The sequence below is a fragment of the Haliotis rufescens genome, unplaced genomic scaffold, assembly GCF_023055435.1.
Source record: "Haliotis rufescens isolate VD_foot unplaced genomic scaffold, xgHalRufe1.0.p SCAF_6, whole genome shotgun sequence".
Lineage (NCBI taxonomy): Eukaryota > Metazoa > Mollusca > Gastropoda > Lepetellida > Haliotidae > Haliotis > Haliotis rufescens.
Window position 1 is genome coordinate 19,632,532 of NW_025964334.1, and position 18,570 is coordinate 19,651,101.

The 18,570-nt window shown below is 37.6% G+C and overlaps 1 protein-coding gene across 2 annotated transcripts in view; it reads right to left on the reverse strand.

Moving 5' to 3' along the window:
• Positions 1–815: 815 nt before the first annotated feature.
• Positions 816–18,570, reverse strand: part of LOC124113696 (ALX homeobox protein 1-like) — a 34,694-nt gene continuing 16,939 nt past the window's right edge. Inside the window, exons 3-4 of one of the 2 annotated variants that reach the window (XM_046474178.2) lie at positions 6,569–6,718; positions 816–1,740 (exon numbers count right to left, since the gene is read on the reverse strand). In XM_046474178.2, coding sequence (XP_046330134.1) covers positions 1,429–1,740; positions 6,569–6,718 — 462 coding nt within the window. In that variant the 3' untranslated portion in view covers positions 816–1,428. The remainder of the gene's footprint in view (positions 1,741–6,568; positions 6,719–18,570) is intronic. The other variant, XM_046474179.2, reaches the window with a different exon arrangement.

Genomic DNA, 18,570 nt, shown 5'->3' on the forward strand with positions numbered 1-18,570 from the left:
TTGATAGTCAGTGTAACACGTTGTGAGTCAGTGTAACGCCTTGTGATGGTGTAACACGGTGTGAGTCAATGTAACACGTTGTGAGTCAAGGTAACATCTTGTGGTGGTGTAACAAGTTGTTAATCTGTGTAACATGGTGTGAGTCAGTGTAACACGTTGTGAGTCAAGGTAACATCTTGTGATGGTGTAACAAGATGTTACTCAGTGTAACACGTTGTGAGTCAAGGTAACACGTTGTGAGTCAGTGTATCATCTTGTGATGGTGTAACAAGTTGTGGGTCAGTGTAGCATGTGATAGTGTAACACCTTGTAATATTTCCTTGTCATTGTAACACGTTGTAATATTTCATGTAAAAGCTTGTGTGCCTTTGATATACACAGTGTCCATTTTTATTACTCCTTGTGACATTCGTAGGCACAAGTAATGATAGCCACCCACCGTGGTATTCAGTGTATTTGTACACAATGCATCAAGTTCACAGTAAAGTATATTTTTCATAAAACTTCTAAAAATACGAACACGTGATACTGGTAGCTAACGAAATGATGACGCAAGCAGTAATGGAAATATTCTTTTGGAAACGCCATGTTTGTTTAATCTGCCACGTCTTAATAGAATCATCGCACAAAGACACCCGTAATTCTCTACGATTCGTTTTAAATAAGACTTATTCCAAGTGAGCGTAAGTACGGGGAAGATGAAAGACTGGAGGGAGGCTTTATAGAATTATAGCCCGCTTTTAACCTCTGTAGGAGGTATCCTAAGAACTTGATGGATTACCGTTTAGTCTTCAATGAAAAAGAAATGACAGTCAGGTTTTTCAACAAATGACATTTATTTCGACAAATCAGAACAGACATTTCCCACGAGTTGGGCCAGGCCTGCACTTGGTCTTGGATACCTCTCGCACGAATATACTTACATATCTATCACTCTGACGTCATAGCACGTGAAACAGTAATTGACCACGATCCATCTTCCATGTCAATCATTTTCCAGAAACACCGGAAGTCAATTTAGTCTCGCTCTCACATCCCCACGAACAGACGATACAATTTCTTCCTCGGAAACTTGACCCGGACTAGCATGTCTTGATAATTGGACACTAACTGACCCTTTTAAAACTGACCGCTTCGTCTTGTTCAGAAGTTCATGGGGCAGAAGCGAACAGACGTAACACCCTTGACCTTAAGATTATCGTCTGCCAGCACGTGAACGTTTGATCCGCCCCGCGCCAGTTTTGGCCGACATTTCGTCTGCTTCTTACTGACCAGACAGCATTAATGTTCGTCGTGGTGGGTATGAATTAACTTAACATATTATTTACAAATTTTCCAGGGTGTCCAGTTTCGGTCCGCTTGTTTCCGCGGACGAAAGTCAATGAGTTTTCTTGTATAAATCAGCGCCAGGTTGCGCTAAGATCAAGTTTATTTACCGTAAGCGCTAAGAATTCCCAATGCAACACTGTGTTCTCTCGCTTTAAGTCTGAGAGCCGCAATACTGGAACTCCGACGTTCGGTGTCTAAAGAGGGGTCAAGGGTAACTGGGGCTTGAGCAGGGTTGTAGGGCATCTGGGCTTGCTGTGCCTGACACTGGGAAGCCATTGCGTTCTGATGAGCCAGTCCCATGAAGGAAGGGAGATTACTCTGCGGAGCCATGCAGGAGTTACCACCCATCTGGTTCATGGTTGTCATGGGGTATTGGGGCGGTCCATTAGGAGCCCAGGGGTTGGGTTGGAACTGAAAAAAAGAAATAAAACACTATCAGGACCGTGTTGGCATTTTGAACAATAATATAGCATGTTTCAATTGTTTGGGTTTAACCGAGACCTGTGTAATTGAGAGCAAGTGAATGATTTTCGTACCGTGTAAATGTGTATTCTGGCATTCAATTTATGCAGGGAATTTTCCCAAGAGCATATTGTTTTCTCTAAGATGCATCAGTGGGAGTCGGAGTGTTTCTAGGGGAGCTCTAAATAAGTATTTCCCCGAGAAGGGTAATGGCAAACTATGACACTTAAAATTCTCACAAATCCATGGTTTTTCTACGTTCCGCTGCAAGCAGCTTGTTACTCCGAGATGCAAAGCCACGAGAAGGTGCAGAGGGGTGTTGCGTTTCATGTCAGGTATTTTATGATTAGTAGTCCCATCCAGACCTTTATGTATAGGTATTTTCTTTAGCAAGAAGTCACCTAGGTACATACAGGTGATACCCCCCTACACGCCGTCTTGTCCCGGAAGGCCTACGGTCTTACCGCCCGTCGACACACATTATAAGACCCTAACTCCTTTTTACTCCCAATGTTTGCTCTGATATCAAATGTGCAGATAGTTTTAGTTGCTTTGTATCCATATCTTGCTGACATTTTTCCGACCGAGACGTATTGTTGATAGAATTCTTGGTTTGTTTTTGCACGGAGCCAAGGCATTGTGATCGAGCGTTTTCTAACGGTGGGGCAAAGTGTCCGCCTCACTCCCCCCCCTCCCCTCCGACCGTTCCCCACTGCCCCAGGGTCAGGCTGCCATGTGGCTAGCGGATGGGGGCAGGGGTATAAGTTCTCTACAGTTCCTTTTCCCTAGCGTTGTCAAAACAATGGACTGAAAATCAAGCCGTCAGACGAATATCTAGCGCTCATCGCGGCACAATCAGACTCTCTTGTGTTTCACGCGGCTGATTGATGTGGAAATCTGTTGAAATCTAGGTTACATGGCGAGGACATTTCGATTTAACATTGTAATCGAGTTTCACAACAGACGTGAGGGCTCATGTCCGCCACAACGGCGACGTCAGGGAGCGTTACGGTGGAATACGGCATGTAATGGGGAGCACGTCGTACAGAAATATAACGCAACGTTATATATTAATAAAGATATGCCACGCAATGAGTACCGTCACTGTGTTTTGTTTTTACAATTACAAACGGTAGTCAGTCTAAAAATATATCAATTTCAAGCTGCAAATTTCATGTCAATTTTATAATGTCAATAATTTTGGGTATGATGTACATCTTTAATTAGGGCAATATAACGCACGGTAGTCGAACTAATTATGCATCACTATTCAAATAGTCAATTCAGCCTTTGGAGTAAACCTGGTAGGCCAATATTGACAAAATTTAATTTAATTTACATTAATTTAAACAAAAACTATTTGAGAGAATTATGGTGTTATTCACTATCACATTTAAAACGTAATATATTTCTCTTTGTCCGTTTAAGATTGCCTGCTCCAAACTCGTTCCTTTACAGACCGCCGTCAAAGAGCTGGAACATTGCTAAACTACATACAAACATCCTTTTAGAAACATATGACGTACCGGTTCGGTTCATTTTTATAGTTATACAGCAATATTTAATTTCGGGATGCTACCGAATATTAATTTTCATTCGCGATTGATTCTTATCTTAAAAAAAATGACGCAGTTAATTATCGAAAGAGATGTTTCTAAAGAGTTAAATATTCGTTAATATGAAATTATTATACATGATTGTTGACGCTAGAGTTCGCCTTTCGTTTTAGAATCAGCAAACGCGTTATAAGTGCTGGCCTGAACACATATAAGCTTTTAATTAAATCATAAAAGCATCTGTGCGATTCCATTAAGACTTCAAGGTTGATATATGCATGATGAGGTCATAAGCCCAATACAACATATGACAACAGGCAATTCACACTATAAGCAGTGAGCATAGCGTGCAGTACTTTTTGATGGATCAACCTTAAAATAATCTCAAATTCATATTTTGGGACGTAAAGCTAAGATGTATCTTTACACGTGGATGCTGTTAGGTTATATTTCAAACCCTTACAGAAATGTAAATAGATCTACATAATTATGTTACGCAGTTTCATTGAGGAAATACGCCGTCCTTTGGGCTGCATGCTTATTTACCCATCTTGTTCTTAAACCACCGGTAAGTAAAACATTACATTCAGTAAATACTAAAAGATCAGCCAAGGAATCTGTCAGAAATGCCAATACATTTATCATAATGATGGCCCGCAGGGAATGCACACAGATTTCGCGCAGGCCCTGTCGATTGGTTGTATATTTCATTGCAAGTGCTTCAAATTAGTGGCCATACACAAACACCCGGGGTCTGGATTGCATTTGGAGGTGGAGCGGTAATCGTCAGGGGATGATTGACATATTGTGCTTATTTCTGCCAATTAAATTGTCATATTTCATTTAATATGAAATTGATTATTATTCTTCGCTACGGGGAGTATAAACAGTATACATTTGATGTTGTTTGCTTTCATTTGAACATAAGTGGCGTGAAATTGACTATACAAGTGCTTCAAGTCCTATCGTGAGACAGGTGCGTGGACTTGGTGTGTGTATTTCATGAACAGAATTGGCGGTTTGTCTCTTGATATCGGTTAAGTCACGATCCACGTGCGATGGTGTATATTATGACTGTAATGTGAAAAATACTTTAAAATTAAGCGGAGGCAGATTTTCCACAATTCAGGACCATGTTCTCTACACGTGAGGTTATTGCTAACACGACGCCGTGCAGGTAATGGAACACTCATACTGTGTCACACAGTTCCTAAATATTCAACGTATCGGAGGAATATATGGTTTTCAGTTCCTTGGGCATTTTGTATGTACTTTGTATGCGCCATCACTTTAACTGACGTAACTATATCGTGAGTCCCAAACACATGATTTTGATATAGTCGGAATCGTACAATGGACTGAACTTTTAGCAGAGATTCCTTATGATTATTGGATAAGGTTTGTGGCTTTCATTTACCTCATTTTCTGCTCAAGTATTACATTCAAGTAATACATGAAATTAATTCCGCATTGCATCGAGGATGATAAACAAATATATGTCCATGCTGATTGTAAAATCATGACTGAGTGTGTCTAAAAAATGTAATCCCACGAAGATAAAATGGTTGTTTCAAAATAATGTTGGGACAACTTTCATCTCTAAATGCCACTAGACTAATTGAATCGACGTGAACGGTCTACACCAACTTGCACGAAACGCTCGTGGAAGACAAACGATCAGATACAGATAAGATATGTCTCGCTTTTACTTTCAAGTAATCTTTTGTTGTACGTGATAAATAAAAAGCTTCTTGCCGACCTTGATTCTAAACTGCCAGAAAAAGAAAGTATGCATCCATATTGCATGGTAGCTCAAATGAAACAAACAAGAAATGTATTTTCGATGGTGATGTATTTGATACAGGTATCATAGTTGTGTTTTGGACCTAAGGTTTGCAGTGTTTCGGCGACTGTTTTAAGCCTAATAACGTTATGTTTTATCTTTTCGGTCAAATTCAACTTTGGTCAATGTATATACCTTTATTCGCCCGGCAGTTATTGTGTTGACACGTGCCTGTCTTAAGTCGATATTTATATATATGGGAGACCCAATAAGTCTTAATGATTTTGTGTCACTTCATAACTTTACTTATAGTATGTTCTTGACACATGGCGGGGTTTATCTCTGTACGGAATATAAATATCCACCTCCAGAACAGAGATAAAAAATAAATCGGTTTCGGAGCCATTGTTAATAAAAGCAACAAAACCCTTTACATTATCATAAGAGATCTCATAAGAGTTCATTGTACGATTCCGACTATATCATGAGCATGTGTTTATCAATATCGAATAGTAATGATACCAGGTGTAGAATAACGTGAACATCTTTAACTGATGTCTGTAAGGAAAATCTGTTCGTAAACGATCGTAAACGTAAATCAGGCTGGACAAAAACGGAAACAACTTCCAATATATAACTTTACTGATAGTATGATTTTGACACATGGCGTGGTTTATCTCTGTACGGAATATGCATATGCACCTCCAGCTCGTGAACACCGGGTGTCATCGTGTAAATTCTTTTCGTGTAGCGACAGTTTAAATGAAACTGTAATGTTTTCGATATTTTGGACGCTGTGACAAATATATACACGATTGTTAATGACATTTTGAGCTCTCTTAGAAATATATTTTGCTCACTTATTCTGGTGGTCTAAAATGATCGTAACCTTTGCTTATACAAGTATGAATTATGTCAAGTGGCTAAAATATTACCAATGCGACATTACATGTTAATTCGCCGATTCTAATAAGTAAAGGCAGCTGTGAATGCCTTTATAGGCATTAATATGCCTCTATAGGCTTCGCACTTTGTACAAATCGGGGGAATCGAACGTGGGTACTAGGCGTAATGACCTAACGCATTAACCGCCGGACTTCCCAATATATGATCGTGTTCTGTTCGTAGCAAAGCACTTCTACACCACCCTGTCGATCAAGTACAACTGTATCACCAACCAAACGTTTTTTATGTGAGCCCGAACAAACCATTGTCCCGGACGTAAACTGTTTGGGATGACCTTTACGTGTCAGAGGGAAAGACCGTCACAAAACCCAAACGGAAGTCACGCCAGATTTGTCAAAGACACGTCACGTTTCCGGATTTCTCTTCAACAAACGATAGTCACCTCTTTCATTTTCAACCAATCAGTGTTTCAGATCTGGACATGTGACTAACGGAAGTAATGACAGGATCCAATGAGAGTTAAGTTTCCTACCATGTGACCTACCTGAGTGTAGGTGTCGTGCCTGGGTGTGAGAGGCATGTCGTAGCCATGTGTAGCTGCAGTCGCCATCGCCCGCATAGTCTGTAACTGACCAAACCTCTCTCGCTTCCGCCATTTGGCTCGCCTGTTTTGGAACCACACCTACAAAAGAAAAAGAAAATTAAGAAATGTTCTAAAAAATAGAAGAAACAAAACCCTATCCATAATTATGAGAAATTGTGTACTCAAATTATTTATCTGAACGAAAAATTGATTTATTCTCTTAAAAAAATAAACATGTAACACCATGTGGACAGAGATAAAAAATATATCGGTTCGGGGCCATTGTTAATAAAAGCAACAAAACCCTTTACATAACCATAAGAGATCTCATAAGAGTCTATGTACGATTCCGTCTCTATCATGAGCATGTGTTTATGAATCACTATCAAATAGTAATGATAGCAAAATGTATTTGATAATAAATATATTCCCCCTAATTAATCTTTATTTATAATACATCGCCAGTTACCATAAACGGTAATGAAAAGATCAAGTAGTATATTTTATTGTATTTGAGTTTTAAAATTGTTATTGAAATAATTCATCCAACTCATGAAACTAATGTACACTGGGTAATGAAAACCAATTTCATATCGTATGTGTTATATTTCATTGAGGGTGGAAGTCTCTTAAAATGGGAAATCTTTAAAGCTTTAAAAACAGTTCACGTAAATGATAACATATATATATTCAGGCCTATATTTTTAGTTTATTGTGATTAATATCCATAACTGTAGTTATATTTTTTTATATACGTGTGTATATGTAAACAAAGAGGTGAAATTCACAAGTGTACAGTAGCACTTGTATACAGAAAATCACAAAATAATCACATCACACGAATTGCTCTCCTACATGTTTCAGTTTTATCTTCAGGGAGAAATGATTACAGTTACACATTATATTATGACTATGTATTTATATAATCAGAACTGTACGTACTAAACAGTCTTGTTAGTCTTCTTCAATACTTTGTGGGATATATAACTGTCTAGACAGTTCACCATTCCTGACATTCCAGAAACGTTAAATCCGTGTTCCAGACACGTTATATCCATGAGAGCAGTCAACAGGCAGTTGCCTATTGCAATGCTTATCATCCCTTCCGGTCAATTGACCAGAGGTCGGTTGGCCGTTTGATTTGTCCACCCTGCGTACAGAGTGTTCAATGTAAACCGAAGCTTTCTTTGATTACGTTGTAAGTTTACAAGTTTGAAGATTAATTTGCTTCAAATGCAACACTTGATGAAACTTGTAAATTATAGATTATACATTTTCATTGAAGTGGGGATGTATGAAGCCCATTTTCGGCGTCCCCGCAACAGCGGCTGCAAAATAACGCATACTCACTCAAAATTGGAGTGGAGGGTTTCTCTGCGACAGGTTTGAGTACTATGTTACGATTTTTTAAATAAAGTCACTCAATGAATTAAAAATGATAAAAAGTCCCATTTTCTCACATAAAAATATTCAGACAAATTTGTTACGGACTATCTGGTTCCTAATTATCCCAAACTGACCATGCTGGTGAGACGTTACTAGCGAAATGAAGCATACAAGGGCTAGATAGACACAGCATCATGTTCATCCGCAGATAGCGTTGCTCTCAAGCTGCAGTCGCTGCAACTAATGGCCATGCAATGTTTTATTTGCACTTAACTTCATCATTGTTCAAATGTACCGTTAATAGCTTCCCCAAACCGGGATCTCCATATTAACAGTTAGATGAAAGCATTGTTTGATAGGCATCACTTAGGTGTTTACGGATGACAAAGTAGACACAATTTATGGATTACAACTTGCTTGACAACGGTACAAGGATATATACCGAAACGTCGCCTTTACAGTAAATAAAAGCGTTGCTATCCAGAAATTGTGTCAACTTTGTAGCTATAGATAAAAGTATCCTTACGTGTTGCAAACCCAAATTAAATAATCATAATTATTGCACATACAAAGCTTAAATGAATGGACATCTAATTTCATTTTGATTTATACTTTTCTTTATTAGTTGAATGCCTCAGTATGACTTAATGGTATTGAAAACATTGGGGTACGTGTACCAGAAAGCTTAATGGATGGACATTAAGATATGACACCACTATGGATGGAAGCTTTTTTATTGTTTTAACAACGTTTCAGGTCCACTTCTTGCCCTCTCACCAGGTGCATGTCTGTCTGTTGTCCATGCACACACCTGAGGAAGGGGCAAAAAGAAGCCCTGAAACACTGATTCGAACAATGAAGAAACGGTTATCCATACACGTGTGTCTTCATGATCTCCCGGGGCGGTCGGGTAGCCTAGTGGTTAAAGCGTTCGCTCGTCACGCCGAAGACCCGGGTTCGATTCCCGACATTGGTACAATGTGTGAAGCCCATTTCTGGTGTCCCCCGCCGTGATATTGCTGGAATATTGCTAAAAGCGGCGTAAAACCATACACACTCACTCACTCACTCACTCATGATCTCCCAACTTCTAAATGCCCATGGGTGGATATTGGTAATTATTTTGTTACTGATTTGTATACATCCAAATATTTGTATATTAGGGAATAGACTGCAAAGTATGATGGTTATCCGTGGAAGTAATTGTCGAGGAGAGGTAAGGATGATATAGGTCCAGATGACGCGATATGTAAAAAACTACTTATAGCTTGCTTGAACGCTTGGTGCTAATGAGTATCTACTGCATTAAGAGCGGTACGCGTTTACACATACACTGACTAGTATTGATGTTGTTTGTTTTGTGTCAGATATGAAAAGTAACACATACATACATCATCTACCAAAGTACAGAGACTATCGTATAGCATGCTATCGTTCCCTACATTTTGTGTAGCGTTGATCAGTCTTTCAATTACACCCAACAACTATCATCAAGTTCTTTTGAGTTTGTGAGCGTTGATTGTGGTTTTACGCCGATTATAGCAATTTTTTAGCAATATTACGAATGGGCTTTACATATTGAACCATGTGGAGAATCGAACCCTGGCCTTCGGCGTGACGAGCGATCGTTTTGAAAACTGGGCTACCCAACCGCCCCAATTCCGTTCGAAATATAGTCCAAAACAATTAAATTTACACAGTAAATTATTCGACTAAAGTGATAATTGCTAGAAGTACGTGAAATAAGTCGGACATAAGACATGCCCGAGACATTAATCCGTTTTTCTATATTCCAACAAGAAACAGTTAGAATACAGTATTTATTGAGAATATAAATACGTATCGTTCATATACATAGCTTATTGAAATTTTATAGCGTCTTCATAAGACCTAATTTGGTATAAAATTAATGTATTAGTAATAATAAAATAGATCATTTTATTGTAGGCTAATTGTGACATTGCATTCTGCTTTCGTGGATTGTATTCAGCATCTGCATGATACAACTCAACGTGTATGTAACACCTTTTCCAGGATATTACATTTCATTAATCAATAAATGCATTCAGGCAATGCAAGACCCGTGAAGATCCAATGCTTGCCGCAATAGGCGACTATGCTTGTCGTAAAAGGCGACTAACGGGATCGGGTGGTCAGGCCCGCTGACTTGGTTGATACATGTCACCGATCTTAATTGCGTGGATCGATTCTCATGATTTCAATCACTGGATTGTCTGGTCCAGACTCGATTATTTACAGACCGCCGTCATATAGCTGGAATATTGCTGAGTGCGGCGTTAAACAACAAACAAGCACAACAACAAGGCATTGCAACGTCTCTAGTTTCCCGTTATGTACAAACCATATAGAAGACATAAACAAGGAGGGCTTGTACGTACATCCAGTAACATCTCTTTTTCATGTCGTGCTATTAACAAGCTATCTGCATGCTATAGACATCAGTAACCTATATCATTGTCTACTCATACCCAGGTCATCAGTGATGTAGTACTCGCGATAAAAGGCTATGTACATGTGAAACTGATTTCCCTCCTCAGGTATCAAATTAACACGATAATTGACAGCTAACCAGCCGTTTGTTTTCTTTTAAAATAAATGCGCTTATGCTATTTATTTACTTTGCACGTGTCCCGTCTAATTCCGTAACGTAGAGAGGTGCTAACGGGCCGACTTTGCGTTGTCTTCCGTTTAAAAGGTCACCGTTACATGTGCGGACTGGGTAGTGTATATGGGAGGGAGGAAAGCACGTGGCCGGCGTTTATAACATTTAATTCCTGTGGTGGTTAGATAGTCGGTCTATCTGTGGGGGTAGGGTGGGTCGGACGTCGATACGGGGGAGGGGGATAGCGGAGCCTGAAGAACAAGTCTCCGGTATAGGATTCTACCGACCAACCATCATCAAGTCCATGCTGGTTGTATTGACAGAACACATGTATTAACTATTACTTATACGTTTGGGTTATTGCAAGTCTATTACAAAGTATAATGTACTTACATAAGACTCATTTGTTTTTTTAAGAAAGCATGACGTATCATACACCTTTCTGTATGACTTTATTAATGCATATATTAAAAACATATATTTAAAAAAACCAAACGCTAGTGAATAATCAGTCCAGAATAACAGAAACAGATTCCATTTAGCGTAAAAGACAAAACAGTGATAACATTTTTAGATAGATCACTGAAAAACTGACACCAGGTGTTGCGAAAAGCACACTCCACTCACACGCGTGTAGGTAATGTATTGCATTTCTAAGTTCACTTGGGGGAATATAGATCAATTATACGTTATATTTACGCGTGTAATTGATTTATATTTATCCCCAAGTGTTGTCATTGATAAATTGTGAAATAGACATAATTTAGTTAATTTAAAAATATAGATATGTATTTGAATATAAACCGTTATGCCTCGTCAAGCTGGAAATATTCTCATGCAGCAGTCTTAAACCTTCTCAATAAGTTGATCTTAGCATATGTTATTGATATATTTTTTTAAAAGGATCCTCCCCATAATGATAAAATGTAATTTTCATCAATGAAAATGTGGCTTAAAATATGTTTACATGTGGTCCTAATTTGCATATTATTTCTTTACTACGTAATCTAAATTAAAAAATAATTGTTGAACGCGTTCTAATTATACAGGGAATTAAGACAAAGTGCATTTGTGCAGAGTGTGCATATATCAGTGAGTGAGTTACAGCTATATGCATATATGCATATATTTCATATATCGTTAAAGCTTATGATTTCACGCACATGGTACGTATATTAGCATTTATAATCTATAGATGGACAGAGAGAACATTTCCATATATAAACCTTCATGTAACCACCAAGCCAAACTGCACGGAGAATATATATTAACATAATATACTACTCAAAAGAAGTTAAGGATTACCCGATTCTTTCATAATGGTAAAGTTAATCTGTCATGACATGAGAGATTAACTATAGTAATATGAAAGAATCAGGTGATCCTTAACTTCTTTTGAGTAGTATATTTCGCATATTTAAAAATACTGATAAGTCCTGTATATGCATATTATGCTAACAAATATCAAACGCCAACGCCAGAAAATAACCAGTCTCGATTATCCAAACGTTCCACTGAGCGTAAAAGGCAAAATTAGCGGTTAAAAATACATGAATGGATCACTGAAGATCGGTGATGACACCAGGTGTTCCGCTACATTATGACATGCATGACGGTTCATATATTGAGTACAAAATACAATATGGTACAACTTGTTAATATATAAATTGATCTAAAATAATGAGACCGCGATATCGTCATTGGAATTAATGCCCCTTTAGCGTATTTTATAGAAATAATTTTGTAGAATTCCATTAATTGATTAATGAAAGTGAATTCATAGATTAACATCGTCGTTTAAGGTTACTGTACTGTGTCAAAATAAAATGAAAATTCTTACTGTGTATGTTCATGCGTCAATAATTTACGTTTTATACCGGTAGATGAAATAAAATTGAAAACAACTGAAGGATTGAAAATTTTATATTTTACAAAACTTGAATTGTTTCATTGGTGTGTCATTTGAACACCAAGGTGGTCCTAACCTAATTATATTTTTAGATATTTCAGTCGGATTATCTCCCTAATCTGATCTGTCTTAACACATGTGACAACATATCAGCCAGGGGGGTCTGAGTGGCAGCTATGTACATACATGAAATTTACATCCACTAACCACGTGTAGGTTTCAACAAAAACGGGAAAATTGAGCCCCAAAACGGAACAAGATTATCAAATTTCGCCTCTATCTCCACCATTGGCAGACGCGTGGATGGCCCTTTCTGTCACGCGCACGGCATGACGCCCTGGTCAGTCTATTAACAGTTTGATTGGTCCGATAAGTGAAATCCACAACTGAAACGAACACCGAGATGTTTATAAAACGGAGTGGTAAAGATACGGAAAATCAATTACGTGTTAATTTCCTTGGCTGATCTTTTTATGATAAGAGTTTGAATGAGACACTATCGTTAATTGAAATGAAGGAGTATTCTTCCCTTAAGATGTAACAAGACCTAATTAAATGTAAATACCGACAAAGAGATATGAGAAAAATAAAAGAGTGTGAACGTAGTAAAAACGACAAAATAACATTTTGTAAATATGTAAAATATGAATTTGTAACTTCAAATGAATTATTGGATGACAAAATTGCAGTTTATATGTATATGACACAAACTTACAAGTATTTTATTGTTATATTTTATACCAAATTAAAACATATTTAAATCAAGATATGGAATTTTAAATTGAAAACATTTTTTGCTAGGTTCTGTTCAAAAAGTGAAAAATAAATTCACATACATTTTCGTGACACACTTGTTTTTGTTATATATTGGTAGCTTCATATGTCGCTCCTCCAAATGTTATAATACAGACCAGATGATATCCTATTTCTTACAAGCATTTGGAAATTTTGATTATTTTTATGCATAGTCATTAGATACCATCCCTCATTCTATGCGTCATTACAATATAATTCTGCAAAATGCAGAAATATAAGTTAAGTATTCCTCTTCACTTTACACGTGTATTTATGTTATGGTGGTGAGTACTTTAATGCGCAAAACTGTTAAAATCATCATTCCATTATACGACTGCGCAAAAACAGCAAAACTTTCTACAATGTTTAAAGCCCAGTAATGTTTTGAGAACATTCAAAACACGCAATTTGCATCTCGAATGTTTCAAGTGCACGTGAGACTCAATATCGGCATTGCCAATCCAGCATATGAAAATGTCAGACATGTTTTATTTTATTTCCTCGCACCCAACGAACAGCATCATATCGTGTCGTCAGAAAATACCATCCACGAAGCCGGAACGAGAGTTTTTATACATATTTTACGATCTAAAACCACTTCTTGCTCATATTTTCTGAATAGAACCATTTTTTCGCCGCTTTCCCGCCAACCGCCATATTCTCAGAACGGCAGCACCTTTGATCTTCGTAATTAAACATGAAGTCCTCTTGTGGACATATCCCGACAATTAATTAAAACAAGGTTCTCCCTGAGCCATTCGTTGAAGTAGGGAGATTTCAAGTTGCCTATACAGAGACTCGCTTCGCTTCATTTACCGAAGCCATGTGGAACTACTTTCCCTGTAATAAGTCGAGGAGGGATCTTCTTACTGTAAAGAGGTCTTGCGGAAGGTTACATCAACCACTTGAAGTTTCATCTCGTCTGCTACTAGACGAGGCGAGAAACAGGAAATCGTCTGCTCGACTCGAAACAAGGCGTCTTTCACTGTATTCGCATTCTGAAGCGAATTCGTCCTCTTCTATAAGCTCCTCATATCAAAGAAAATATTTGCTTTTGAAACAGAAATATTGCATTTTCTACAATTTCTTCTGTCAGAGTTGAGAGCCTTTGATATTATGGGAAACATACGCTTGGGAATGATTTAAACAATTTGCAATGTGATGTTCTGTATGTGTGTTGTATACAGTCTTCAAAGTTGTATGCATTCATATTTATTGTTTCATAGATTGGAAGCGTCTGTGTGGTTATTTTCTTAATGAGTGTGTTTGTTCGTGGTCAGTAATGGGAATCCACACAGCGATTACAACTGGGATAACATTGAATATTCACCCGTCACTAAGTGTGATTTGAAAAAGAAAATGGGTTCAAAACATTAATTTGTCTTTGGCGCGATTTTAATCAAACATTATGTATTAAGCCATTCATAAACCACACAATTGCACTTAAAAGTGATAACCTTAAATTTTTATGTTTTTGTAATGAAAAGCCATATTTTCAAAATGAGATTACATAGATGAAATTTATTTTTGTTTCTTTGATTGAGATCTAGTCAAATTCAAAAGGTTTAATCTATCCATTAAGTAAATAAATGAAAATACATTACAGCTGGATCATTTCTGTGTAAATAAATGTTATTAATGAAATAATTCATAACCGTGAATGTGTATGTTTATCTGCACAAGCTGATGTGAACCTAGTACAAATTTGATGGCTTGTTCCAACACACTAAGCGCAATATATATCCCGGTGTTCGTTGTGGGTTCCAAGGAACATGCGCTCGTATCATTTAAAGATAATCTAAACAGTCAACAACAGCCAAAAAATTGCAAACATCAAAGAAAGAAATGATTCCCCCATAGGACTTTAAACAGTTTGGCATATCGCAAGCGAAACACACACATTGAAGCATCCGTGTACATATCGCGCGTCTATAAACGCCGCAGTGTTATGTAATGTTCGCTTCTACCCCATGGTTTCATAATTTGCTTTTCTACAATCCATTTGGCAAAAACCGGCGATAGTGCCAGCAGCGAAAATGAACACTCCCTAACAAATCTCGCTCACGCCACGTGAGATCGGAGAAAAGGCGGCGAGACTCGGAAAAGGCAGCCATCTTGACGCCAAAAGCTACAAAATTACATCCAAAAATAACGATAGATGTTCTTTAATTAAATTACTCTTAATTATAGTCACAGATGATGAAAGGAGCGGATTCATAGTCAAACGATATATATTTTATGTTTGCCAATCGGATATTTGAAAGCGGCAAGAATGGGAACATTATGTTGACGCGTGTGTGGTTGAGGCACAATCTTGGTTTTGGCTGTACAGGAAATGGCTTTCTTATGTGAACGGTCGAAAGAATATGTCGATTAGGTTGAAACTGCACAAGGTCACTGAACGAAAATAAGACTTCTTGAATGACTTGTTTGTTTAAGTATGTTTTCATTCAGATTTTCAACACAGGGGTTTGAAACTGGAAACGAAATGTGCAGTGTGGAAAACCCTTCCAACTCGATGTTGTTTACTTTATTAGATCAAAATATGATTTAATATTTGAATGTTGCGTAAGAATTCATTACAAAGTTAAATAATCCTGTTTTGACGAAATGTGTAGCTGTACATGAAAGTACACATGACGAGTTTTGTGTTAGTGAAAATATACTCCGGGCTTTCCATTATGTTCTTAATCGGGATGAGACTGTAAATACTTTAAATTCATTAAAAGGGTCAATGAAGAAGAGTTGTCTCCCTTTGTGTTCTTGGTTATTTGAAACACGGAAATCTGGTTGAACAAGACTGATTTAGTGAGTTGGGTTTAACGCCGCTTTAATGTATTTCAGTTATACAACGTGCCAGCTAAATGTGGGAGAAAAGGCTGATATTACGTAAGTTTCTGTTGCTGAAGCGGGCGGTGGGGTAGCCTGATGGTTAAAGTATTCGCTTTTGACAAATTGATTATATTTATCATGAGCTAACAGTGTAACTCATTCTCGAAACGTCATATACTTTATACAATGTATTTGTTATTAATAACTTATTTTGAAAATAAAGAAAGCATTAACATTAACGAGTCGTTTACCAGCATCATAGACTAAATTGAATAAAACAAAGGGATGGTCTTGAAATACAACATAATAAAATTGAACATGATTTTTAAGAGATACTAAATCAAACAGAAGGCGCAAGAAAAAATATTATTTCTTTGGATCTATACATGTATCAATACTTAAACGACACATATAAAGACACAATTGATGTCTGTTTTTGGTGCTCGTTTTCCACTCTTGTTAACCTTGTCATGCTGCGAAACGATATCTACATCGTTATGAACAGTAAGCTCTAGAATCCTCTGTTTTGAAAACATCTACGCCAAAAATCGCCAACATTCAAGCCAAAGCAGAAACCATGTGTGCTGGATTTTCCTTCGGTAGAGTCTCAGGCTTTTCCGGACGTCCGGATCATAACACACGTGTCCCAAGGACCTACAGTCTCCCAATCTCCAAACCTGACCTCCCCTGGCCTCGTGGGCCTTCATGCGCAAGGCAAGGCCCTACGTAGTGCCATGAGACTTGCCCGTACCAAAGAGGTTCGTCCCCGGAGAGAATTCCCTCGGTCTCAGGAAGGGGAAAGTTGCTTGTATAAACAACGTCACCGTCCCGTCGACGCTTAAGAAACATTTAGAAAAGGGATGGAAGAAAGATACGAATAATTGAAATATATCCTCGTTGTAAAAGGCTTTTTAAGGCAAAAAGTTACATTCCATCGGTTTTGAATTTTATTATTTGAGAAAATAGAGACTGGCGTATGAAATATCTGTAAGGGATGTTTCAAGAGAACAATGTGATTTTGCAAAGGGAGATCGTGGTTTCTCGTGACTCATTAAATATAACTTATTCTAGTTTTTGTTTGTGTTCTAAAATGAACATTTGTTTTTGATACCCTTCACTGTCTATTGTCTATTATTAGCTACTTTGGGCGTGATATTTTATTTGTGAATGCAAAAACACACGCATAAATTTGTATATAAATGTATTCTAAAATATGAATGTATTCATTTACCAAATCAGTACGAAATAAGCGTTTGCGATGTTAGGAGTTCGGAATCTCAAATTCACCTAATTTACCTGGTCTTTGATGTACAGATTGTTTGTAACGCGGGCCTGTAAGTCACCCAATAAACACAAATATAAACACAGATGTCTACTTAAGCATATCGTTGTTTGTACTAGTAAGGCACCAAACATCTATTAATCTCCCAAAATATATTTCAAGCATATTTTCCTTACAGCTTTAATAACACCACACAGACAATTATGCCTCTGAATGCGTTGCATGGTGTTTTCTGTGTAACCAACGGGATTTACACTTTGACTGGGGGGAAGATGCACAGAATATCACAAGCAATGAGCCTTCTCAGAACACAATATAAATAAACATATCAGCTTCCTGTAAGCCGGGTTAGGCATAACTTGCAGGGAAGGCCTGACGGACACCGTAAAACTTGCTGTAGGAGTTGGGGTGTAGCTTTTAATGTTATGAGTAATTTGGTGGGGCTGAGAATGTGCTTGCCGGATTGTACTTTAATTTTTTATTTCTAAATATTTTGAGATTGATGGAATTCGTTTCGGGAATATTTTTTTGAATTTGAAGGTTGATTTTTCTTTATGTAACCATGTATGAAGTAAACTATCAATTATTCTAATAAATCATTTAATGAGAAGTGAACGCGGTGCAAAGCATTAAAATCCTTGTATTTGCTGGTAATGATTAATTGTGGCACTTAAAGACCGTCATTAAAGCGTTTAACTGACTGACGTGCTATAAACGTCGTGACCACGTGGAGGACACGTCACGTTAACGTCATCACTGTTTTCGATTGTGTTTTATTGCGACGGTCTGCGTTCAGATAGAAACCTAACTGTATGTGAGCTTTCACTTGAACAGTCATAAATGAGGTGTATAAATCAACATTACATTCTATGGAAAGTGCTGAGACAGAACCGACTGATATGTTTAACCGAAACCCGTGAGTGTTATACTCCACGTAAACACTACGCCGTGTTACCCAATGAGGACTTTTAATATTTATAAGAGCCGAAATATAAAGCAAGCCAGTTAGGGTATCCCTCTGCTCTTGAACGCCGTAATCAACGTAGGCATCCCATGTCTGATTCAGCTTATATCCCAAGTGTTATACTCAATTTATACTCAACTCACCCTAACCTAAGAGTAAT